This window comes from Amphibalanus amphitrite, unplaced genomic scaffold (genome assembly GCF_019059575.1).
Source record: "Amphibalanus amphitrite isolate SeventyFive unplaced genomic scaffold, NRLGWU_Aamphi_draft 000151F_arrow, whole genome shotgun sequence".
NCBI lineage: Eukaryota > Metazoa > Arthropoda > Thecostraca > Balanomorpha > Balanidae > Amphibalanus > Amphibalanus amphitrite.
In genome coordinates, this window is record NW_024881646.1 from 348,310 (window position 1) to 374,494 (window position 26,185).

General features: G+C 49.2%; 1 protein-coding gene across 2 annotated transcripts; it reads right to left on the reverse strand.

Annotated features, from left to right (window-relative positions):
• Positions 1–2,712: 2,712 nt before the first annotated feature.
• On the reverse strand, positions 2,713–19,975 carry LOC122382949 (solute carrier family 22 member 21-like). Of its 2 annotated transcripts, none has more exons than XM_043368930.1 (10): positions 19,570–19,975; positions 8,818–9,428; positions 8,061–8,212; positions 7,444–7,606; positions 6,840–6,994; positions 6,324–6,492; positions 5,796–6,029; positions 4,480–4,694; positions 4,100–4,287; positions 2,713–3,383 (listed from the first exon to the last, which is right to left on the reverse strand). In XM_043368930.1, the coding sequence occupies exons 2-10, from the start codon at positions 9,030–9,032 to the stop codon at positions 3,249–3,251; spliced, it is 1,626 nt and encodes a 541-aa protein (XP_043224865.1). In that variant the 5' UTR covers positions 9,033–9,428; positions 19,570–19,975; the 3' UTR covers positions 2,713–3,248. The 2 variants fall into 2 exon arrangements, with proteins under 2 accessions (XP_043224865.1, XP_043224864.1); XM_043368929.1 differs by lacking the exon at positions 19,570–19,975 and adding an exon at positions 10,635–10,787.
• Positions 19,976–26,185: the final 6,210 nt, after the last annotated feature.

Below are 26,185 nucleotides of genomic sequence, written 5' to 3' on the forward strand. Positions count from 1 at the left end.
AATTTTAATGAATCTCTATATCAATATAAGGAACAGGAATTTGGATGTCTGCCATTCAAATATGTACCTACAATGAATAAAACGACATAAAATACAATGCTTGGACACATTAGAAATAAACGTTCAAACGAGACTGATATTATCCCTGCTTTGTTAAAACTGGAAACGTTTATTTTTTAAACAACAAAATATGCTTCAAGCTCAGGCAACCATCACTATCCGTGCTTGCGTCGCTGCAGCGCGGTTGTATGCGCGGCTGTTGTGCAGATCGCGGGTCGGTGTCCGATGGCCGCTGCCGAGACGCCCCGCGGCCTCCGTCTGTACCCGTATCAGTGGCGCCGGCCACAATTGAGAGCAATCCCTGGTGATGACGCCACAATGGGCCGTGGCCGGCCGGCAGCGTCTCTGCGCCGGCGGCTGTTTTTGGTCGGGAGGCGGCGATCGCCACCCCGGGGACCGGCGCCGGCCTCCGACCTTGTTCGGCCACCCACAGCTGATGGCCGCGGGCCCTCGGCGCGCCCCCCCCCCCCACCCCAGCCCCGCCCCTGCCGGATCCCGCCCGCGGCGACTACGCCTGATCAGCCCCTCCCGTCTCCATATCGACACATGTGACGTTAGTATACCTATATGTTACGGGTCATATGCTAACTTGGGCAGTATGCAAACTGCCCGGGCAGTATGCATACTACCCAACAGCCCGGGCAGTATGCATACCGCCCGGGTAGTATACATACTACCCGACCTCTTGGGCAGTATGCATACCGCCCGGGCAGTATGCATACCTCCCGGGTAGTATGCATACCACCCACCTTTCTTCTCACGGGCAAGATGTTTACTCGGGCAGTATGTTGACTACACTTCGTGAGGCTTGTTAATGCAATAACTCGCGTATATATGTAAATGACAAACGTTTTAACCTACCGGGTGGTGGGGGGGGGGGCATTTTTTGTCCCCCCTTAGTTTTTTTCGATATATCTCCAGAATTCCGCTGCGCCGATTGCCACCAAACTTTCAGTACCCTCCCGTGATCGTAGCTATTACACATTGTGACCAAAAATTTTCCAAAGGCTATGATAGGTTGGCCGCTAATGACGTCGGAGTGACGTCATTTCTGCCATTTTCGACCCAAATAAGGTTTCGCGGGAAGAGCTGTCAGGCCTACAGCTTTATAGATACAGAAAATGTTTAAGAATAGGTATAAAAGGTGTCGAATTAGAAGGCTACAAAACTGCTATTTCGGATTTTTTTTAAATTTTTAGATTTTGACCCCCCCCCCCCAAGTCAAAAAAGTAATTTTTTGAATATATTAGGCAAAAAATCCAAAAAGTTTTTTTTGAATTTCGATAAAAATGGAAAATATGTGATAGTCCCTACCACCTTCTATCCACATACCAAATTTGAGATTGATTTCTCTTTTTGGCAAAGTTATAGCGAAAAAAGAACTGTGCAAAATTGATGACGTCAAATTTCGTCGTCGTCGTTTCATTTTACTCAGTTCACGCTTCACAATGACAATGACTTGTTGGCCACTGGTTATTCAACAATGGATTTGGGAAAAAGTAATTTCAACACTTTATTCCAATCCTCATTCCATCCTACGATCGATCAATCACGTTTGACGACAAAAATTATTCTCGGTCGATCTATTGTTATCTAGAGAGCCATTTATATTCTTAATGTGGACATGGATTACACAACTTTAAGTCGGAAAGCGGGCAGTATGCAAACTGCCCAAGCTTTTGGGCGGTATGCATACTGCCCTAGGGGTCGGGTAGTATGCATACTACCCGGGCGGTATGCATACTGCCCGGGCTGTTGGGTAGTATGCATACTGCCCGGGTAGTTTGCATACTGCCCAAGTTAGCATATAGGCTCGACGTTTAAAAGATTTTTCTACCTACGAACGGTTTAATAATTGTATTCCGTACCTACCGCCGATATCTTTCGGGCGTTGGTAAAAAATACATTTGATATGAATGAATACGACATATTTTAGACTAGACGAAATGTCTACAAGACGTTTAACAGTTTAACAATTTAGCTGTATGTGAAAATAATTTTTGAGATACCTACGAAAGACTACCCATTTTTCACTATCTGCCTCATATATGAATTCGATAATGGCGAGGGTGTCAACTTGAAAAAAAAAATATGCTTCGAACTCTAAACCAGAGTATAATACTATATAATATAAGGCCCTAAATGATATTGGAAAGTAGATATAGATACCTACGTAAGCCGGAGCCCTTAAATACATGTTTTGCGGTAAGAGATGAGCGAGTTACGCTTATCTATTTTGTCTGTTCGTGCCAACGCCTTCGGGGTGTTCCATTTAAAGTTAAAAATTTAGTAATCGGAAATGGGCACAAGTAGCAAAATAGTCTGAGTTGAGGCTAAAGGGTCATGAGGTTATCGATATCAAGCCTTCGAGATATACCTTTCATATATTCTGTAATACTGAAACAACCGCTTAGTTTTTGGCTGTAAAAGTAAATGCTAGAGCTGAGGTCATATAAAGCTGCATGGTGACCTGACCTTGCAAGACCTTGAACGAACATGACTCGCATAAACTGTCCTGAATTTTCAATGTACTGTGAAGGTGCATCATACTATAACAAACGCCACATTTTGAAGATATTCGCGAAAAGAAAATATGCCGACGGACACGGTACAAAGCATACCCTGTCTTAGTGCGAGTAAGAAACACCGATCTGTAACAGCCATAATGGGTATATTTTCAATACATTGTCAATGCCACAGTTAAGATGAGTACAGTGCCTCCAAATTCGTCGACACATCAGCGAAACATGAGCAATCATCGCTGGAATGCGCCCAGGACCAATCCATCGCTGTGCTACGCTATCGCTAGTGGAATACCACGATGCTAAAAGCGGTGTGCGACGAGCACCTCTACTTGTCATCCTTTTACGCTCATTTACTCTAACTCAGTTCTCACCTCCCATCCACCTCCTCTCCTCATGCCCCCTCTCCTTCGCTGACCTCTCGACCGACCTCTAGTCTAGTCTTTTCCCTGTCCTCTAAGCTCTCTGTTCTCAGTTCCTCAATGACCAGAGATGTCGCGACGGTCGTTCCGCAGACTCTCAGGCTCTCGACTGGTCGTAGGTGCCGCGTCTGTTGCTCGGGACGCTCGGCTGGTCGTAGGTGTCGTGTAGATCGCTCAGGGCCCCTCGTCAGGTCACAGGTGTCGTGCCGGTCTCCCGGTATCCTCGGCCAGTCTCTCCGCCGTCTCAGTAGGCCTCAGCGTCCTCCATCGTCTCTGGCAGCGGTCTCCCTCGCGTCTCCGGCAGCAGCGACACGGAGAGGGCTCCCAGAATACCGAAGGCGCCAAACACTGCGTACGGGTAGGTCGGGTGCCTCGCAGCCTGTAGAACGCAAAATGACAAAGTTAACTTGGATATAATGGGCTGTGGTTTCAGGTTTCACGATGACGTAATCGTACATCTCACGGGGCTATACAGGGCTCCTGTCTCCCCGCCCGCCTCCTCACCCTCTCCTATATCCGTATCCCACACCCACCAATCACCAGCCGCAAAATAATAGGACGACAGGGCGTCCTATTATATACAGGGACAGATGGCCACGTCGATGGTGGGCCACACCCACCATCTGCAGGATGTAGGCCTTGTAGGGCGTCAGGGCGCCTGTCTCATCGCGCGTCTCCCCGCCTGTTCCCTGCCTGTCTCCCCGCCCCTTTCACACCCATCAGCCGCAGGATGTAGGGCGACAGGGATCTTGTCTCCTCGCCTTTCTCCCCGCGCGTCTCCCGCCTGTTTTTCCGTCTGTCTCCCCTCATGTCTCCCCGCCTGTCTCCCCGCCTGTCTCCCCGCCCCTTCCACACCCGCCAGCTGCAGGATGTAGGGCGACAGGGCGCCCGTCTCCCCGCGCGTCTCGCCGCCTGTTGCCCGCCTGTTTCCCCGTCTGTTTCCCCGCCTGTCTCCCTGCCTGTCTCCCCGCCCCTTTCAAACCCACCAGCCGCAGGATAATAGGACGACAGGGCGCCCGAATTCCACACCCACCAGCTGCAGGCCTGTTTTCCCGTCTGTCTCCCCACCTATCTCCCCTCATGTCTCCCACCCACCAGCTGCAGGATGTAGGGCGATACAGCGCCGGCGCCGATGCCGACCAGCGATGAGGCGCCGGTGCCCAGCGAACGGACGCACGTGGGGTACAGCTCGGCCGTCTGCATATACAGCACCACGAACGTCAGACTGGTGCAGAACTTGCCCAGCATCAGCAGGAACGTGACTGCATCTCCGGAGCCCGGCACTGCAGGCACAGACGGTCGACGGACACCAACGGTTAAAATGCAGCATATTCATATTCGATATTGTTCAATGTAGGCGATACAGCAATGGTAAGGATATCGGAGCAAATAGGCAATAAGTCTCTCCGATTGTGAGCGGGATGGCTAGCCGATTGTCAGCGGAATCTTCATCGAAACGAGGGTGCAGTTCTTACCGAATTTGAGGGGGATGATGCCGAACATGGCGGCCGCGGAGAGGACGAAGAAGACGAGCTGCGTGGGCCGCCTGCCGAACCGGCCACAGACGTACAGGGCCAACAGGTTGGACGGCAGCTCCACGGCCGACAGCAGGAAGAAGTTGACGAACAGGCTGCCGCTCATGTCCGAGAAACTCAGCATCAGGCCGTAGTACATGATCACGTTGGTCACCCTGTGGGAAGGGGTGGTGAATGGGACGGAGAGATGGACAGCAGGGCCATGGACGTGTGGCGCTGGCCTGTCCCTATGTCAGACTCGTTCCTGTTATACGAGTCATTGCGACTTCCTCCATTTTCGTTATCTTCGCTTACATATACGGTCATTTCTATAGGACATTTTCGCCTATTCGAAACATTTGAAAAATTAACATCTGAAATCTGTCATTCAACAATTGAACAAAATTATGCATCTTTACCGCCGAACGCAATATTTACCGCATGTGCGTTCGGAATGTTGAGCGACAGCGAAGTTACTCTTATCAGCGTAAACTGGAAAATGGTACGAATTGTTGTAAAAAAATAACAAAGAACTTCACGGTGCGGGATGCCGTTTTTTTACGTCGACTCTGCTACGTTTTTATGGAAATCCTTCGACGCCACCACTGCAAGGTGGTCCAGACGCTGCGGTCACTGACCAGTTAATGTATGCGCCCGTGACATGTTTAATTCACTATTCCATGGCCAGGGACACTCTTGACATTGGGAATGGCTAGTGATATTGCCATAAACTGCGCAGTCTTTAGTAATCAGTCACAGTGTTCACCGGTTCCGGTGGCGCAGCAACTACTGCAGGCTAGAGAACCCCTCAGCTCTCAGCACCCACAATCGCCCATCCATCACTCCACAGTCTCCCGTACCACAATATCCTGTCCCACAGTCTCATGTCCCACACTCTCTTGTCCGACAGTCTCCCGGGTCCTATCCCACAGTATCCTGTCCCACAGTCTCTCTTGTCCCACAGTCCTCCGTCCCACTGTCCCCCGTCCCACAGTTCTCCGTGTCCCACACTCTCTTGTTCGACAGTCTCCCGGGTCCTATCCCACAGTCTCCCGTGCCACAGTTTCTCTTGTCCCATAGTCTCTTGTCCCACAGTCCTCTGTCCCACAGTCCTTCGTCCCAAAGTCCTCCGTCCCACAGTTGACAGTCCTCCGTCCCACAGTCCTCCGTCCCACAGTTAACAGTCCTTCGTCCCACAGTCCTCCGTCCCACAGTCCTCCGTCCCACAGTCCCCTGTCCCACTGTCCCCCGTCCCACAGTCCCGTCCCGTCACCCACCAGCAGACGGTGATGGCGGCCGCCTTTTTGACGAGCCGCGGCCCGGCGGCGCGCACCAGGGCCAGCAGGCCGGGACTGTGGGCCGGCGCCGCCTTGGGGCCGTCGGCGTCCCTCAGCAGGCGGGTCACCGGCTCGGGCGGCAGGCCGTTGGCGGTGGCCACCCGGGACAGGACGTCGGAGGCGGCCGAGAGTCGGCCCTGGGCCACCAGCCAGCGCGGAGACTCGTCCACCACCCTGCAGGGGCCGTGTTTAGTGTTTAGTGCTTAGTGCAGTTCAGTGTTCAGTGGACAGGAAAGGAACGGGTTGGAGCAACGATTGTGCGTAATGACAAGAATGCTTCATGTATATGCTGAGGAGATACACTGAACTGTGAATAGACTTAGAAAAGGTAGACGAGCCTTACTTCATTTTCATGATGAATAGATGCTATGCTATGTGCAATACGGCAATGGTTCATGATCGTTTCAATTTAAAATCCTGACGATCTGGTCACAAGCGTATCCATGTATTTCCTCAGGCACCACTGACCAGAGGCAGGGTATGATGAGCAGGGCCGGCAGCGAGGTGGCAATACCCAGGTACACCCAGTCTTTGACCAGGTAGGCCACCAGCGGAATGGCGCACATGCCCAGCGTGAACGCTATGGAGACGCCGACCGCATAGCTGGTGCGCCACGACACGCCGGTAAACTCCATCCCTGCCGACGTCAGATCAGAGGTCGTTCCCAACAGCCCAATCCGTAGCGTGCGGGCATTACCCTAAGTGGGTGTTCAAACACATGCAGATGCATGATTGCATGAGTTGTGACGAGACGTAAGCAGTTCGGGGTATTCATAACTATAGACGGCGTAACGGAGCCCTTATTACCGTTTTACCATACACTTAATTAATCATATATGATGTAACATCGTCAAAAAGCAGTGTATCTTCAAACATAATTAGAATATTATATCGGTACCTACGAAATGAGCAAGCAATGTATTTCAATGACAGCCTTTTCAGCCGAGTCGCTGAGCAGTGATCGCTCGATCTGGCGCTCCTCACCGAGCGTGAAGACCAGCTGGTAGATGACCGGATAGCAGAGAGAACTGAGCACGCGCATCACCGTGAACCCCATCGGGTTCCTCACCAGCACAGCGACGATGTTGAACACGGGCATCAGAGCCGAGACCACAAACACCAGCAGGCGACGGCCGAGCCTGAGCAGACAAACACAGAGGTCAGTGCCAGGACGATAAACGACAAACACCAGCAGGCGGCGGCCGAGCCTGAGCAGACAAATACTGGACATCAGTCGCGGTGGAACGGACAAATATACCAACAGACTCCGGCCAAGCCTGAGCAGACAAACATGACATGAGTGTAAACACCACAAACACTAGCAGATGCCGGCCGAGCCTGAGCAGACAGAGGTCAGTGCCGAGACGATAAACGGCAAACACTAGCAGACGCCGGCCGAATCTGAGGAAACGACCGCAGCACAGCGCGTACGGTCGGGAAAACAGAATATTGTGCTTATTTCTATGTGCCTTATACTCGTATTTTTCATTTTGTCGGTGTCATTTTGTATCCCGCATAAATACGCTGAAGGTTCCATGGTTCCATGTGTCCGACGCATTCGCCGCTGTCCCTGTCTGTATCGCCTTACCTGTCGGAGAGCGCTCCAAACACGACGCTGCCCAGCAGGTTTCCGACTGTGTGCATCGAGTAGATGGCCGTCAGCTGGCCGAACTGGTCGCACACCCAGAGGAACGCCGCCGGCGCCGTCTCCGAGAAGTCGCTCCGGTCAAACTCCCAGCCGTACAGACAGTCTGGCACAGCCGCCCCGGTCAGACAGCCAGTCGTATACGACTGGACTGTGACTGTATTCAGTCACAGCTACCCCAGTCAAACTCCCAGCCGTACAGACAGTCTGCACAGTCATCTCGAGCAGACCCGAGTACTTACACCCTGGCACAGCTGCCTTGGTTAGACTACCAGTTCAGACACCCTGACACATATTTTAAAAGCCGTTTTTTAATCGTTCTCGTATCATCATTCAATCATTAACGGATCAAATATTTTATTAGCAGACATCTAACGGTATTGGCTTTTCAAGGCTAAGTTGTTCGTACTGAGGTCAATATTTACAAGGTGTTTTATTTACCTATACAATAGGGATTGAAATAATATTGAGAAGCTATTGACGGTAAAAAAAAAGATTCAGGTATTGACTGAGAAATTATTGAATAAGTGAGTAAACAGTGCGATTCATAACATATTTACCAGTAATATTTTGTTCCGATTCAATGTACAGCTGCGTCACGACACTGCCGCCCTCGTCGTAGTCATCTGACACCGTATCCCAGGAGCTCTCCTCGCTGGGTCTGAACATCCGGCATTTACTGTGGACGGTAGTGCCATCCGGAAATGAGTCTCTGAAATGAAAGTGAAACGTGACAAAAAAAGAAAGTTAGAAACGTCTATTAGAGCCGCGAAAATGTGTACATGTAGAAATGATAATATTGGTAAATAATAAATCGTAGTATGTACCGCAATTTCGCCATTTTGAAAACGAAATGCATGGCGACTTGTGTGAAAATGGTTTAGCGATGCAATCGATTCAAAACATAAGTCAAAGACACCGTCGTGCACCTCTCCGTGCACTCCTCCTCATTGAAGCATGCAACAATGCACTAAACATCAACCTTATGCGCAGAAATATACTAACGCAGATCAACTGTACAAGGCACACTGTCCATCGCCCGACGGTGTGACGTCCACCAGCCGCTACCTACCTGGGCACTGGGCAGTGTGGCGTCCATCAGCCGCTACCTACCTGGGCAGCGTGCTGTTCCTCAGCCGCTACCTACCTGGGCAGCATGGCGTCCACCAGCCGCTACCTACCTGGGCAGTGTGGCGTCCGTCAGCCGCTACCTACCTAGGCAGTGTGGCGTCCGTCAGCCGCTACCTACCTGGGCAGTGTGGCGTCCATCAGCCGCTACCTACCTGGGCAGTGTGGCGCCCATCAGCCGCTACCTACCTGGGCAGCGTGCTGTTCCACCACTGCTGCAGCGAGACGTTCTCTGGCCGGCCAGGCACGTGGCACCAGTGGTCCGGCAGGCTGAGCTGCATCAGCACCGTCAGGTAGGCCACCGGGATGTAGAAGCAGACGGGCAGCACGAACAGACCCACCAGCCGGCGCTGGTACCAGCCGCAATCGCCGGCGGCCGACAGCAGCTCATCACACGACACCATCGTGCAGGCCGGAGCGGGTCACACGGGTCAGGTGGGGAGGGGAGGTCAGGTGGGGAGGGGATGGGAGGTCAGGCGGGGAGGGGAGGTCAGGTGGGGAGGGTAGGGCTATGTCAGCTTAGGAGTGGGAGAGGGGATTGGTCCCAGGTCAGTCCCAGGAGGAGTGAAGAGAGGACGATGTCTGTCCAGGTCAGATGAGCTCAGACGAGCGGAGTCAAATCGGCCAAAGACAGGTAAGGTCTGACCAGGTCAGGCTAGATTAGGGTCGAGACTGAATCAGACTAAGCCGCGTCACGTCAATTCAGACAGGAATAACAGAGTTGGATCAGGCCCAGGTCAGGTCAGGTCAGGTCCCGGAAGTCGCAGCCGTCGGTGTGATCGAAGAGGTCGACAAAAGACCTGCGAACACAGAGGTGGGCAGTTCGGAAAACGGATTTCCCGTGTGAAAGGGTTCAAACATCCCACCAATCTGTTCCAAATACCAGTAGGTAGGCACACATGTGCCTGCATAATGCATATGCCTTCCTGCAAGATGTATAGGATGTACCTGTAGGATGTAAGTATGCCTTCATGTGACGTATGTAAGGCGTGTGCATTATGGCTTTAGCTACACCCTTGCACCTATCTACAACGGCACAATGCATCCAGTCCGTTATAATGCGTAAATAAAACAGCACAAATCGATCTGCGCATATACTGTCAGTCTGTCACATTCATAAAGGAATTGAAGGGGCGAATGTAAATGTTTAGAGACATTCTCTATCAGAAACGTTAACATTTGTCTCCTGTTCAACCTTCGTGCTAAACACAAATAGGTACACCGGACGCCTGGCAAGACATGGCGGTCTCGAATGTCTCCACCGCTGCTCTAGGCCCTGCACACATCGTTTGGGCCCAATCCCATGTGACGGACACACACAACCCAAATGTTATGCCTGTATGATCTCGGAAAACAAACCGGCTAGAAACATCAGTTGAATAAACACTTAGACGAGAGGAAGTAAGATCGGCGTCGCCATCATCTTATGCCCTTATTCAGTACACATCAAAATCAATAAAGCAATGCGGTACAAACTGGGCCGCTTCCGTCTCGGTTCCGTGTAAAATGTCCCGGCGGATCTGGCTCCGGTACTAGGTTAAATATGACAGCTCCGGGAGCTCCGGCTCTTGCCCAGCATTGGTGATCACTACTTTTAATGGCATCAGTGGTAGAACTTTGGCAGATAAATAGTCAATATGTATGCACAATCAAAGTAAAACCTATAAATGCAATGGGACGCAAAACATTTTTTTAATGGATATGCCGAGTAAAACCGAATAATATCGTGATTTAGCATCTACAGTCTATACATTAAAAAAATGCCAGTCTTTGTTGCGTAGCCTTTTGTAATACTAACTGTTAGGTTATAGGTATGATATCAACGATATGATACCAATTACCAATAATATGATATCAACATCTTTCAGCGGCTTGATGATGATCTGTTGCTAAAAATTGTCATATTCAACAAAATAGGCTACTTTTTATTGCAATTCCAACAATAATAGAGGGAAATGTCATTTTTGATCAAACTATACTTACTGCAACATATGTACAGCACTTACAGGTATGTAGTAATGGTATGATTGTTTGTCAGCGGTCGTCGCTCGGTCAGCGATCAGCGGCGACTCGTCAGCAGCTGGGAGCCGCACTTCCACGGAGCGTATTCCGCGCCGGCTAAACTGCGATGTCCAGCACCGGATCGGATGCGCGGCGCGTCGAGCTACCGGCGAACCCGAGTCGGCCGGCGATAAAAACTAGCCGAGTCATGAGCGGCTCGGCGCGACAGTCCCCCCGCCAGACACGACACCGGTCAGTGCGGCTGGACCGGGCCGATCGGCTGGCCCGGCCGTGCCATCAGCGGTTATCACTGGTAGGGATCAGATCACCCCGCACCCCGCCACGAGCGGCCGGTGACCGGTGGCTGCAGGCTGGTGACCGCCGGTCAGCAGCGGCCGGTGACCGATGCAATGGCTGCAGGCTGGTGACCGCCGGTCAGCAGCGCCCGGTGACCGTCTGACAGATGTCCCCGCCGCGTCTCGGGTGTATTGTGTTGCAGCCGCGTGGTGTCACCCCTGCGGCTCGTGGCCGGAGCGACGCCGCCCGTCTGCATCTCCGCCGCGGTGCGACCGCGAGGGGTCCGCACCCGCCACGGCACACATCTACCCGCATTGTCCCGGCGTGTAGCTTCATAATTGAGCAGGCGACCCTGGCTGCGTGCCAGCTCACGGCCGTTGCCGGTCATCCGCTGCTCGTCGTGCAGCGGTTACTTTTAGGCCTTTCCAGACTGAATGACATTGAGCTTGAAATTCCGTGAGGAGCATGCTCCCTGCGTGTGGTACGGACCGGTACCTATATTTTCTGCACTGGTGTGATATAGGTACTGTGGCATCTCTGAGCACATAAGGCGTGCGCGAACAACGCATTCCAATCAAAGTCTCAGGGTCATCCCATTGCCCCCATGGCCCATGTGTTTGATGGGCACACATGCATTGTGTTTGTCCGACCAACAAACACGAGAGGGGAAAGGCACAAAAGGCTTTGTTTTTTCTTGTGCATCGCATTGAATTCCGTATCCAGAGTTTGTTAACCCGGCAGACGGTGGGCCTACCAGCCACCTTTCGCGCGGTGGGGGGGGGGGGCATTTTTTTGCCCCCCCCCCGTATCTCCAAAACTATTGGATGGATCCGGAAAATTCAAACGGAGTTCGATAGCCCTGTCAAATTTGTCGAAGGAAACCAAATTTCATTGACCTCGGGGTCACCGATGACGTCACAGGTCAGGTCAAAGATAAAATGTTTCTCCGTTCACGGGGCTTCTAGGGAAAGCGCTATAACACTGAGTAAAACGCATTTTGTCGAAAATCAGCGATAAGGCGTCAGTTGTCTAGTACATATGTTGCTATCAGAGGTCAGTGGTCATACCAGGTCAGGTCACAGGTCAGGTCACCAAAGGTCGCCAAGGGTCACCACATGAGCCCAACTTTACTAAGGTTATGTGATGCATGTTTTATGGCCAGTTTTTCATTTCCAACTCAATGGTGTTGGTTATAAGACCATCAGGTACGGTTTAGGTCACTTTCTGGTGGAGGTCAGGTCAAGGTCAGGTCAAAAAAGGTCAAATTTCAAAGTTGATATTTTTGCATAAAATGGGTATTGATTCGATGCAGCTCGTCACGGGAAGTCTAATGGTGGTCTTTGTTTTGCGCTACGAGGTCTAGAATTGCTAAAACTTGAGTTTGAAAATTGACGTCATCAATTTTGAACAGTTTTTTTCGCTATAACTTGGCCAAAAAAAGAGGTATCGATCTCAAATTTGGTATGTAGATAGAAGGCGGTAGGGACTATCACATATATTCCGGTTTTTCGAAATTCAAAAAAACTTTTTGGATTTTTTGGCTATTATACTAAAAAAAATCTATTTTTTTTTTATTTTTGGGGGTCAAAATAAAAACAAAAATCGAAAAATCGAAATAGCAGTTTTGTAGCCCTTTTGATTCCACACCTTTTATGTCTAAAACATTTTTTTGTATCTCTAAAGCTGTAGCCCTCACATCTCTTCCCGCGAAACCCTTTTTTGGGTCGAAAATGGCAAAAATGACGTCACTCTGACGTCATTAGCGGCCAACCTATCATAGCCTTTGGAAAAAATTTGGTCACCATGTGCGCTAGCTGCTCCCGGGAGGGTACTGAAAGTTTGGTGACGATCGGCCCAGCGGTTCTCGAGATATATCGAAAAAACTCAAGGGGGGGGGCAAAAAATGCCCCCCCCCCACCGCTTGGAAGGGTAAAAGTTTATTGCTGCCTCAAACAATATTCAACTGACTTCCCGCAAGCAGTTCGCAAAAAATCATTTTAGATCATCCATCTGAACAAAAGCAACAACACAAAACACAATTAACATTTTAGCTGCTTCAACATCTCGCGGACCCGTTCCGTTTGACATTTAACCTTAGCCTTTAATAGCCAGTGCCGAGGATTCACCGAATTCCACTGACCTTTGACAAGATCGAGTGGCTGGCGTCAATCAACCGGCACCTGGTGAAGAGATCTCCGATACCGTATCCCCCAGACCTTGACCGAACCGTCAGACTCGAGTCTCGTGTTCGTTATAGCGTCGGTGCGAGGCAGTCTTCCGGAATCATGGGATTGTGACTCCGAGTGACTGCTATTTACCGATATGAACAACAGCCACGCTGTTGAAAAGCGACGGTCCACGGTGACCGGTCACCTACCATCGGATATCGCCCGTCGGTCATTGACCGGTCATCGCCCACTGGTCATTGATTGGTCCGTTGATCACTGACCACTCCTCGTCCGTCTGACGGCACCTGACCGCCCCCAGTGCACCGGGCGAGCAGGAGAAGGGAGCGAGAACGTCACAGATCTGACAGCAATGCATGAACAAGAGAGCTGCAAGCTGATGACCCGGCTGGTCAATGGCCCACCGACCGGTGGCGGCATCGAGCACTATGGAAATCATGTGATGGCTATGTATTTAAATACATACTCCATGATCATATAAGACGCCAAAGTACATTACCGTCTGCTCGTGACAAAAATGAAGACTTAGAATACAACTACATGCATCACCATTCGGCTTCCTGGTATGGGTGCATCATAGCGAACAGAGGAAAATACTTGAGTAATTTGTTAGCCATATAACAAAAATGATAAAAGGTGTTGATCCGAGCCGCATTCAGCAATGCCTTTTTTCTACCCGCGGTTGAAAAGACCTTTGACATGCGTCAGGCTAAAACAGCACACGGCAAAGTGCTGACTTATCGCCAGCCTGAAATGGAAATAAAACTATGATTTATTTGATACAATGTCCTACAAAATCATTTGAATTAGGTATTTTCTACGCGGACATGGAAATACTAGAGGCTTCTCAAATTTATTCACTCAATGAACGGGACAGTCAACTTTAAGCAAGCATTCGAACGTCTTCTCTCCCATTTTGTAAATATGTAGGTGTCTTTCAATATTTTACTAACGTTTGAGTAAAGGCCTGGCTACACTATGCGTTTTCTGCGTGCGTTTTTTGCGGGTTTGCGTTTTTTGCCTAATATCGTTCTAGAAAAAAGTAAAAAATGATTTAATTTTTACATTAGTTATATGCATAAGTTAACCCGCGACCTGGTGGGGGGGGGGCTATTTTTTGCCCCCCCCCCTCCAGACTTTTCGATATATCTCCAGAACTGCTGCGCCGATCGTCACCAAACTTTCAGTACCCTCCCGGACATCAATTTTACACATTGTGACCAAAATTTTTTCCAAAAGCTATGATAGGTTGGCCGGAAATGACGTCAGAATGACGTCATGTTCTGCCGTTTTCGACCCAAAAAAGGGTTTCGCGGGAAGAGCTGTCAGGCCTATAGCTTTGCAAATACAGAAAAATGTTTAGAACATAAAAGCTGTAGAATTGACAGGGCTACAAAACTGCTATCTCGGATTTTTGAATTTTTTTGATTTTGACCCCCAAAAATCAAAAAATAGATTTTTGGGATATAATAGTCAGAAAATCCAAAAAGTTTTTTGAATTTCGCAAAAACCGGAATATATGTGATAGTCCTTACCGCCTTCCATCCACATACCAAATTTTAGATTGATACCTCTTTTTTTGGCGAAGTTATAGCGAAAAAACTGTTCAAAATTGATGACGTTAAATTTTCAAACTCAATTTTTTAGCAATTCTAGACCTCGTAGTGCAAAACAAAGACCACCATTAGACTCCCCGCGACGAGCTGCATCGAATCGATACCCATTTTATGCAAAAATATCAACTTTGAAATTTGACCTTTTTTGACCTGACCTTGACCTGACCTCCACCAGAAAGTGACCTAAACCGTACCTGATGGTCTTATAACCAACACCATTGGGTTGGAAATGAAAAACTGGCCATAAAACATGCATCGCACAACCTTAGTAAAGTTGGGTTCATGTGGTGACCCTTGGTGACCTTTGGTGACCTGACCTGTGACCTGACGTGGTATGACCAGTGACCTCTAATAGCAACATATGTACTAGACAACTGACGTCTTATCGCTGATTTTCGACAAAATGCGCTTTACTCGGTGTTATAGCGCTTTCCCTAGAAGCCCCGTGAACGGTGAAACATTTTATCTTTGACCTGACCTGTGACGTCATCGGTGACCCCGAGGTCAATAAAATTTGGTTTCCCTCGACAAATTTGACAGGGCTATCGAACGCCGTTTGAATTTTGCGGATCCGTCCAGTAGTTTCGGAGATACGAGGGGGGGGGGGGCAAAAAATAGCCCCCCCACCAGGTCGCGTTATAAACAGACCCCACCAGGGCGCGGGTTAATATAACTCTTATATTAACTACAATTGAGCAGAAAAAACATCACAAAAGCGTAATATCGTTTATTTTTCTAAAACGATATTACGCAAAACCCGCAAACACGCAAAAAACGCACGCAGAAAACGCATAGTGTAGCCAGGCCTTAAGACCAGCAGATAGAAGCGATAGACAAAGTTCAATGTTTAAGGCGGATAACAGATGTACAAATTAATTGTCTCATTAGTCATTATCATTGCAGGAATGGTGTTCGTGCGGCACCAACGGCACAAATAATTCCAAAATTATCCCACGGTGGATCGGCTGTTGTTTACACCGTCTCCCTATAGTCCTTCGCCCTCCGCGAGAGGACGAGGTGACCTAATCTCCGGTGTCTCATGGCTCTCTGTGACTTGTGAGTGGACAAGGTGACCCCTCTCCCTGGCTCTCTGTGAGAGGAAGAGGTGACCCCTCTCCCTGGCTCTCTGTGAGCGGACGAGGTGACCCGTCTCCGGCGTCCCAGGACCGGCCTGAGAGGAGGGAGCTGGGAGTACCGGCGGCACTGTTTGTGTCTGGTACACGGGGTACGGCTCCCAGCACGGACTGGGAGACCGGAGAGGACCGGGTACACTGGCCGAAACTGAGACCGAGCCGCCCCGAACGCCGCCGGGCCGTCACAGGCCGCGCGCGGGCTTCATTTGGTGTTCTGAAGGGCATTGAGTATATGGACACAGAGGCATCGCAACTGTTTAATTGCTTGAGAAGTACAGCATCGGTAGCTTGTGTTTTGTACTTTGAGAGAGGAAATGTGGAAACAACTCTTTCCACGCGACAATGGACGGGGGAGCGACGTCACTGTTATCACTGAATAAAATAATAATAAATAAATAAAACAATGTAAAGGAAGTCACTATAAAGGACTGAACGAAAATGTCAATTGTTTTGAATGGATTGTAAAAAGACTGAAAGCGTTTTATAAGAGTAACCTATTGACTTTTACCACACCCAGCTAGCTTTTCAAATTTACGAGCTAAGGCGTCGCTTGCCATAATTATCTTACTTAGTCGAGCAAATAACACAATTTCACTTCGAAAGACCTTTGGTGCGTGACGGCATCTTTTAATCTTCGTAATAAATAATAAAAAAAACTCCCGATAAAATATCTAACAAGCATTCATATGTGCTCGCCACTTCTACAGACTCTACGCAATAGGTTTTCTAACTAGATCTCCGGGTTTATACCAATTCCGTTCTGAGTTCGCTTAGGCACGTCGGTCCGTACACACTGCACTCTTGTATATCCTATATATAAGTTTTTGTTCCTCTTATCTACGTGTGTATTTCTAGATTTTGAGACGACAGTATGAAGCTGACAAATGATCTCGGTCGCTGTCGGAGCCTTTTGTCTCCGTTTTCTCTTCCCATCTTCCTCCGCGTTCATTTTCATTGACGTCATTTCACCCGATAGAGATCAGCAGAAGGGACGCCGCTTTTCAGTCTACGGACGTCCCAAGGTCACTGACGCACAAACAAGGTCATTCAAGGCATTCAGGCTCAGAGGGGACATTCCATGGCGGCCATGGATGAGCGCGCATGGATACCGGACAACGCGCGGGCGCAGAAATTCGAGCGAACTTAGACGAATGTGGGCCATAGATGGGTGGAATTTGACAACGTTCTAAGAATACCTAGAAGAAAGCAGCCGGTTAGATCACTCGAAAGCAGGAAGGACAATGGCTTCAAAGTGCGTAAATTACTTCTTTATACATGACATTTAAAGCATCTCGCGGAGGAAAGCCCATATTTCACTATCAGAGCCCATATCTTTCTTAGGGAACGTGCATGTTTCAGCCAGTGAAAAGGTTGACAATAGCCGTTTTCACGACGGCTATCGTACACATTTGGTGCAGATTTGGTCAAATTAGGTGCATATCTGGTCAAATTAGGTTCATTGTGTTTCTAAGAAGTTATCCCGCGCCCCACTGGGGTCTGTGTATAACACACCCTACTGGGGGGGGGGGGGGGGGCTATTCATAGCCCCTTCCCTCCTAACTCCGAAACTACTGGGCCGATCGTCAAAATTCAAACGGCATCTGATAGCCCCGGAAAAACTGTCGAGCGAAACCCAATTTCATTGACCTCGAGGTCACCAATAATGTCACAGGTCAGGTCAAAGTTAAAATTATCGATATTTGGCTTATTCACATTTTGGGCTCTGGCTACCGTCTTACAAGTCAGATCAGGCTGATTTTTGGTTTACACACTCGTGAACAGATGCTTTAGATACCCTGAGGGTACCAAACTTGTAATTTGATTTTCAGGTCAGAGTCAGGTCATCATAGGTCACGGAAATCTTATGTCATAAGTCGGTCACGTGACACATGTTTTCTGGTCTATTTAGGCCATATATTTCGAATTCGGTGTCGCCTGTGTCATTTGAGGCCATTGTCATCAAAATATAGCTGAGGTCAGGTCACTTTCAGGTAAAAAAAGGTCAAATTTCAAAGTTGAAATTTTTCAACAAAAAAACATGCCTATCGGATGCAGTTTGAGCTCAGGAAGACGACGGTGCTATTTATATTGGTGTACGATGTCAACTTCGTACAGAAAAAAATGATTTGAAAAATTTAAAATTGTGATTTTTTTGTATAATGCGTACCTATAACTTGGCCATTTTTGAAGATATCTGGCTAAAACTTGCTAGAGTAGGTCATAAGCATGTGTTCTATCATATATATTCCGTTTTTTCGAAGTCAAAACGTTTTTGAAAAAAGATAATACAAATTTTGAATTTTAGTATAAATAATTTTCAAAATTTTGAATATTTTGAAAATTTGAGATAGCAGTTTGATAGCGCAGTCCATTCTGAGTCCCCTCATGCAAAGAAATTGGATCTAGCTCAAAAACTGAGCTCTTGGGAGCGATTCCCGTGGCTCAATGTTTTGCATCGAAATCGGCCGAACATAACGTCACTCTGACGTCATTTCCGGCCGATCTATGATAGATACGAAGTTCAAATTTTAACAAAAGGTGTCAAATTGATGCAGCCGAAGGTACTGAAAGTTTGGCGGCGATACGTCAAGCGGTTTAGAAGTTATTGCAGAAAAACGGGAGGGCGCTATGAATAGCCCCCAGTGCAGTGGGACGCGGGTGTTCAGTTTGGGTGCACAGTTGATTATATAATTATATATATATAACGATGCAGCGCCGTAAAACTTGGTATGGCTTATCATACATTAATTTTGTATCGAGTGTAAAAGTTTTGACACCAGGTTGTAGGTAGAGGCATGATTACTTATATAGAACTTGTGACTTGACCCTGGGTGACAAGAGGTCAAGATCTTCCCAACGCTACAAAAATGATGTGTGCTCCGTAAGCAAATGCTTATACCAACTTTGCAGAGGGCTGCGGTTGTCAAGACATGCAAAAAACAAAACCAGCAATGTGGCCAAAAAAAGCCCCTACCACACTACCGCGAAAGCTAACGGCTTCAGCATCGTGACGTTTTGTCAACGAAAATGCCAACACAGGATTTCATCTTTCGATGAGGGGCTGTATTGCTTGTTTTTTCTTTATTATTTAGAGAAAGTTGGCTTCTGCTGTTTTTATGAAAGCACTATTCCGCGATTTCATCGAAAGGAACGAAGAGGGACAATACATATTGCAAATCAATACTTACGGTGAATGCAGTTATGGAATGGTGCTCTACATTTTAAGCAGCAGGGTTCACAGACAGGGTTCATGGGGGCCAGCAATGTAGGTCAGCCACCACTTCGGCCGTTCATTCGGACAATCCATGCGCCTGACATCACGGTCGACACTTCCGTTCAAACCCGCTCTCAGCACTGTATAGTCGACAACAGAATGATGTTCCACTCCTCAGAAGCTATCAGTTGACCGGAGCACTAAGTTGTGCCGTTTATCACGCAATTAAGCGTGTCGATTGTGAGCAATGAGCATTGTGACAAAGCTGTAATTTGTGAACTCAGCCCGTGTGATGCGGCACAGCCTACCACTCCAGGCAAATAATTGCCTGCGAAAAGTGGAACATCATTCTGTAGTCGACTAAACACAGTACAATCGAGCTGCTTTGCGCTCAGAGTCCTGCCTACAATCCCTCCTACTGCGCCATTTTAGGATGCTGCAGCGCAGTGCGCACTGAGGTGTGCAGCCGGCTAGGCTGTGCTAGTTTGTCTCACCTGTCACGAGATGCACTCGTTGGCGATCAGCTGCGATCGGCCGGGCAGACACGGCCGTGGGGCGCTCCGTGGAGCCCCTGGTAGACCGGGCGGTCCTGGCCAGCCCCAGCCCACGGTCCTGGCAGCCCCAGCTCACGGTCCTGGCTACCCTAGCCCACGGTCCGCTGAGGTAGCTGAGCTGATCGGCAGCAGCGCCGGCTCTGATCGTCCGCCGCCGACCGGCCGCGACTGCCGGGCAGGTACTGCGGGCGCCTGCTCACCGGTCGGCCCGGCCGCCGGCGACTGATGGTGCGTCCGCACAGAGGTGTCCCCGGCGAGTGTCCCGCGCCGCCCGCCGCCCACCGCCCGGCCGGTCGCACAGTCACCACCCGGCCCTCGCCTCCGGTGACACCGACCAAACAGATGAGAAGGGACGGACAGGGACGAATGGGAACAGAATGGCCGTCGACGAGGGCCGTGGATGGGATGGGGTGTGATGGAACGGTCTCTCAGCTATGGTGGGACAGGGTGTAGCACAGTCTCTCAGCTATGGTGGGACAGCTTGTGGGACGGTCTCTCAGCTATGGTGGGACAGCTTGTGGGACGGTCTCTCAGCTGTGGGACAGCTTGTGGGACGGTCTCTCAGCTATGGTGGGACAGCTTGTGGGACGGTCTCTCAGCTGTGGGACAGCTTGTGGGACGGTCTCTCAGCTATGGTGGGACAGCTTGTGGGACGGTCTCTCAGCTATGGTGAGACAGCTTGTGGGACGGTCTCACGGTATGGTGGGACAGCTTGTGGGACGGTCTCTCGGCTATGGTGGGACGGCTTGTGGGACGGTCTCTCAGCTGTGGGACAGCTTGTGGGACGGTCTCTCAGCTATGGTGGGACAGCTTGTGGGACGGTCTCACGGTATGGTGGGACAGCTTGTGGGACGGTCTCTCGGCTATGGTGGGACAGCTTGTGGGACGGTCTCTCAGCTATGGTGGGACAGCTTGTGGGACGGTCTCTCGGCTATGGTGGGACGGCTTGTGGGACGGTCTCTCAGCTATGGTGGGACAGCTTGTGGGACGGTCTCTCAGCTGTGGGACAGCTTGTGGGACGGTCTCTCAGCTATGGTGAGACAGCTTGTGGGACGGTCTCACGGTATGGTGGGACAGCTTGTGGGACGGTCTCTCAGCTGTGGGACAGCTTGTGGGACGGTCTCTCAGCTATGGTGGGACACAGGGGCGTCGCCGACGGGGGGGGGTCGGGGGGGTCGTGACCCCCCCCCACTCTTGAAAACTGGGGGTGTCGACCCCCCCCCCCCCACTTTTTGCGATGCTGAGTATGCTTTTTTAGCTTTTATGTCAGTGAAGCAGGCGTCAGCAACACCAACAAATACATCAGATTCAAAATCACTTCAAGAGCTCCCTAAAGCCAATTAGCCAATTACCTAAAGGCCATTAGCTGTGGGCGGGGAACACCAGCACAACAATGTTTTTAAGTAGCCCCCATCCTAGTACCTTGTTATCCCTCAAAGGATTGGACGCGCCAAAACTGCCCCGAGCGTTCGTCTGATCGTTTTAAAAAAATGGTCGCAGTCGATTCGTCGGATCAGTACCTAACTACAAAACTACAAACTAGCCTCAGCCCCATGGCTACCGTCACAACTAGCTGTACAGTCAGTGGCGCGGGAACCGGGGGGGCTAGGGGGGGCTCATGGGGGGGGGGCTGAGCCCCCCCAGCTTTTCGGCTGGGGGGGCTCGTAATGTATTTGAGCCCCCCCCCCCCCCCCAGCTGGAGGAATCGAAATCGGAAATCTACCAACATAATTTCATAGATTCATACATAGGCGTGGGAACCGGGGGAGGGGGCAGTGGGGGAAGCTTGCCTCCACAACTCTGCGGCCGTGGGGGCGGTGCCCCACAACGTTTCATGAGGCCAGGAACCGTTGGGCAGCTTGTCCTCCCCAAATTAGGGGTTGTGGGTCACAAAGGAAGAAAGCATGTATGTGAAAAATCCACCTATTTCACTGGCTCGGCAACTCATTTGGCAGATTAAAACCTTTACTCCAGGTTGCCAAAACGATAGTTTCTTCACTCAGCTGAGACGGAATACCTCATTTTTGAAAATATTTTCGTTTTTTTTTTTTGTTGAAAAGGCCAAGGTCTGAAAAATAAGTGGCCTAAAACCGGTGAGAAAACTAGATTTGGGGGTACCCTAGGTTGATTTCTATTATGGTTCAGCCCCCCCAGTCTGGAAGAAGTTCCCGCGCCACTGTGTACAGTGCACATGTAGGGGAAAGGGAGTCAAATGGAACCGTCTCGGGCTTTCGCAAAGAAGTCGCGCAAAAAGGAGCCGATTGCAACAAAACTTCCGGTGCGCTCGAGTTAATCACCTACTTAAAATAAATCGATATCCCTGATTCAAATAAAGATGACCTTAGTTCACTTTTTCATAACGTGCTTTTAATTGATAGGGTAGTTTTTGGAGCTGATTTTGAACTTGGCGCCCATCTGAACATTTAAGAAGTAGCTGTGTTGCTTATTCATATAACATGCTAGGAAGCAATCGGTGGTGGTCATCCACTATTAGGTACTGCCTACTGGTCGATCTGACCTGACCTGATCTACCCCAAATGCATGGAGTCATCATCTTCGTTCAAAACTAAGATAACATTCGTAATCAGAACCTCGAAAAACCATCACCACTTACATTCGTTAAGTTCTAGCAGGTCCCGAGTTTCTCTACTTATTGGCGATGACCTGAGTCCTGAGATGACCCGAAAACTTGTAAATGGGTATCATCGGCTTTCTCTCGTCACGGGCAGCATGCTCTTTTTTCCGCAAACCTGTAGATCGATCAGGGGTCGAAAGCATGCCTCAGCGTTAGTTTAGTATACGTTATACGTTAGTGACTGGGAAACCACCAATAGAAGGGCTACAGTGAAGCAGAAAACTATTCGATAGCTCTTTTAACGCTCTTTCGCTAGCTTCGCGTTAGATTTCATCTCAGGTCTATGTTTGGCCCATAAGAAGGCAAACAGCTAACTGGACAGATTCTACCGAAACATCTGCTTTGCAATAACTTTCGATTCCGTGAATTTGTATGGTATGTAACCGCAGGTTGTTTGAAAAGACAAACACTATTCGTTAGAATTGTGTTTTTCTATTGAAAAACAACCGGAGCGGTCCTTCTCCGGGCTATGTTTTGCATGTCTGGCCGCGAATTGGGGCAACTTGGGTCAGGCCTAAACTTGTGGCTCGATTTTCTTAAAAATTTCAGTGTATGGGCTCCCGCAGGCGATCTACCTGATGGCTTCGGTCGCTACTCGCTTAAAACCTCGTGGCACGTGGCACGTGCGATTCCATTTTCCCCATGTTAAGTCAATGGGGTTTTGGACACTTTTTGCGCGATCGCGAATAGCGGGAAAACGAGCCAAGGAAGAGGTGGTTTTCTTCCCAGCATTTTATGGCAAACACGTTTGGGTACACGCTAGTGTGCGCCGTATACCCCTCAGAACTTCGTAACGTGACTTTGCACGAGGTCAAAGTTGAACTTTTTTCGCTCCCCATGTTAAGTCAATGGGCATTTTTGCAGAGACTTTTTCATTCGCTCATTGTACAAAATTATATGATACGATTTTGTTTAAACTTCCAGGACTTGTTGAGAAAAGACCATAGAACATGTTGTTATGCTTCTTTAAGCTGTGCAAATTCGTTTGTTCTTTTTAGGCTCGTTTAAAAATGAAAAATTTTAACATGGAAAGTCAATGGGAGCGTCTTTGCTGCTTAATAACTTTTTACAGTTGAGATATATTTATGTGAAAAGTTGATAGGTTATACAACTTTTGATGCTCTTTCCAATGATATATACAACTTTATTGCACGTGGTGCCGTTTTTGAGAAATATAGTAAAAAAGCACGACATTACCGAGATTTGAGCTCAGACCTATATCGTTACGGTGTCAGGCGGACACGAGGACAGGTGGCGCCGCCGCCGCCCGCATAGCGGCGGGAATGTGAACTAACCTGTTTACCATCTATGGTATGGTACCATCGGGGGACCGGCCGCCGTCGGCACCATTTCGGGACTTTGCATCGCAATAAAAGGCTTATTTACAATTGAAAATGGACTAGCGAGAGTCGTTATGGAATCAGAATTTGATGCTCTACAAAACTAGGCTATTTTCATTGTGATGGCATCACAGACTACACCGCTAAACCCAATAAAGCAGATTTATGTCGCGTCATCGATGATTACATATAATGTATCATTCTTTGATATATATGTAGTCGGGTCTTTCAGCTGCGTCCCTCCCCTCCCTCGCCGCGCCGGCGGGTCGGCCATCCGTGGCTTGCCGCCCGCCGGCTGCTGGCCGGTCAGCTGGCCGGTCAGCTGGTCGCCCGCGGCTGTCGGTGCAGTGCGGGATGCCTACTTGCGGGGGGGGGGGGGCCGTCGTGGCGGCGGCCCGGGTGGACTGGGCGAGCAGTGAGTTGGGGAGCGCTGCGCTGTCGGTGCTCTAGTTTGTATTGCGTTCGCATGATACGGCTTGAGCCAATACAGAGTGAACTGATTGAGCTGAGCAAGTCTTTACATACATTGAAAAGTAAAGCACTTTTTACTGCATCTACGGTGAGATGCTAGATAAAATTTATGGTCTACCTAATGGTACCCATTACTTAACAATTAAGTGAATCATTTCGTCGCTAAACTCTCGTAAATTCGTATGTCCGCCTCACTATGGAGTTTGGACCGTAACGTATGGCCTTTGCTCAGACAGTATACGAACAGGTGACGGGGATACCTCTAATAGAAGGATGCGACACGATTTTACTGCTAAATAGCGGCCGGCCGCCGTGGGGACGTTTTTGTACGACTTATATCTCGGCAACCACTGGGCTGATACACGTGCGGTTTTTTTGTGTGGGGTAGCTTTTTCCCTTCTTTCACATAGTGTGCTACTCTCGATGCATATGGGTGACCCCTAACGCACGTTCCACGTGCAAAGCCAAGAGGTGCCTGTTTTGTAATAAGCGCAATAGCTCGCGGTAATTACTGGGCCGATTGCGCTAAAACTTGGCATGGAGGTAGACACTTTCCAGGCGATGCATTTCCATGTGTCTTGGTAGGGGTGCAACTGCACGTGCGCACGTGCAGGGTGACGCTTCCAGATCTCGAGAACGGCTGGACCGATTGTGTTCAAATTTGGCATAACGCTTGATACCGATCAGTAGGTTGCAGTCATTTAGTATGTATTTCCATGTGCCACGATTGGGGTGCAACTGCACGTGCGCACGTGCAGGGTGACGCTTCCAGATCTCGAGAACGGCCGGGCCGATTGAGTTCAAATTTGGTACACCGCTAGAGACCGATTAGTAGGGTGCCGTGCGCAAGTCAGTTTGGACCCATCTTGCACGTGCGCACGTGCAGGGTGACGCTTCCAGATTTCAAGAACGGCTGGACCGATTGCACTCAAATTCGGCAAACATCTAGAGATCGATCAGTAGGGTGCCGTGCACAAGTCAGTTAGTATGTATTTCCATGTGTCACGGTTGAGATGCAACTGCACGTGCGCACGTGGAGGGGTCGTTTCAAGATCTTGAAAACGGCTGGGCCGATTGAGCTCGAATTTGGTACACCGCTAGGGACCGGCGAATAGGGTCCCATGCACAATGCAATTGGACACAGCTTGCACGTGCGCACGTGCAGGGTGACGTAACCGCAGGTTGTTTGAAAAGACAAACACTATTCGTTAGAATTGTGTTTTTCTATTGAAAAACAACCGGAGCGGTCGTTCTCCGGGCTATGTTTTGCAAGTCTGGCAGCGAATCGAGACATCTTGATTGGGGCCTAGACGAAATGTACAATCTTCGTAAAAAGTTCAGTGTATAGGCTCCCGGAGGCGATCTACCTTATGGCATCGGTCGCTACTCGCTTAAAACCTCGTGGCACGTGGCACGTGCGATTCCATTTTCCCCGTGTTAAGTGAACGGGGTTTTGGACACTTTTTGCGCGATCGCCAATAGCGGGAAAACGAGCCAAGGAAGAGGTGGTTTTCTTCCCAGCATTTTATGGCAAACACGTTTGGGTACACGCTAGTGTGCGCTGTATACCCCTCAGAATCTCGGAACGTGTCTTTGCACGAGGTCAAAGTTGGAATTTTGCTGTGTCCCATGTTAAGTCAATGGACGGCGATGTCGAGACTTTGCAGAGACATTTTCATTCGATCTTTGTACAAAATTTTAGAGATAGATTTCGCCCAAACTCTTATATCTTGTAAAGGAAAGAGCATAGTACATGCCGTTATGCTTCGTTAAGCTGGCAGAAATCGTTTTTTCTAATAAAGTTCGTTTGAAAATGAAAATTTTTAACATGGAAAGTCAATGGGAGCGTCTTTGTTGCTTAATAACTTTTTACGTTACAGATATATCAAAGTGAAAAGTTAATAAAACATACAACTTTCGATGCTCTTTCCAATAATGTATAGAACGTCACTGCACGATGTGCCGTTTTTAAGAAAAGTTGTAAAAAAGCAGGGCTCGACTGTGACTTGAACCCAACCACATTAGAGTATACGAATAGGTGACGGCGATACCTCCCGTGTGCGGATGCGACACTGATTATTGCTAAATATTAGCAGTAGGCCGCCTGTGG

What these genes read in the sequence shown, in the direction of transcription:
- LOC122382949 (XM_043368930.1), bottom strand. Translation starts at nt 9,032, where the DNA reads ATGGTGTCGTGTGATGAGCTGCTGTCGGCCGCCGGCGATTGCGGCTGG. An exon ending in TGGAACAGCACGCTGCCCAG is followed by an intron (nt 8,213 to 8,817) that starts GTAGGTAGCGGC and finishes CTTTCATTTCAG; the next exon opens with AGACTCATTTCCGGATGGCA. An exon ending in CGCCCTACATCCTGCAGCTG is followed by an intron (nt 3,384 to 4,099) that starts GTGGGTGGGAGA and finishes TGCGTTCTACAG; the next exon opens with GCTGCGAGGCACCCGACCTA.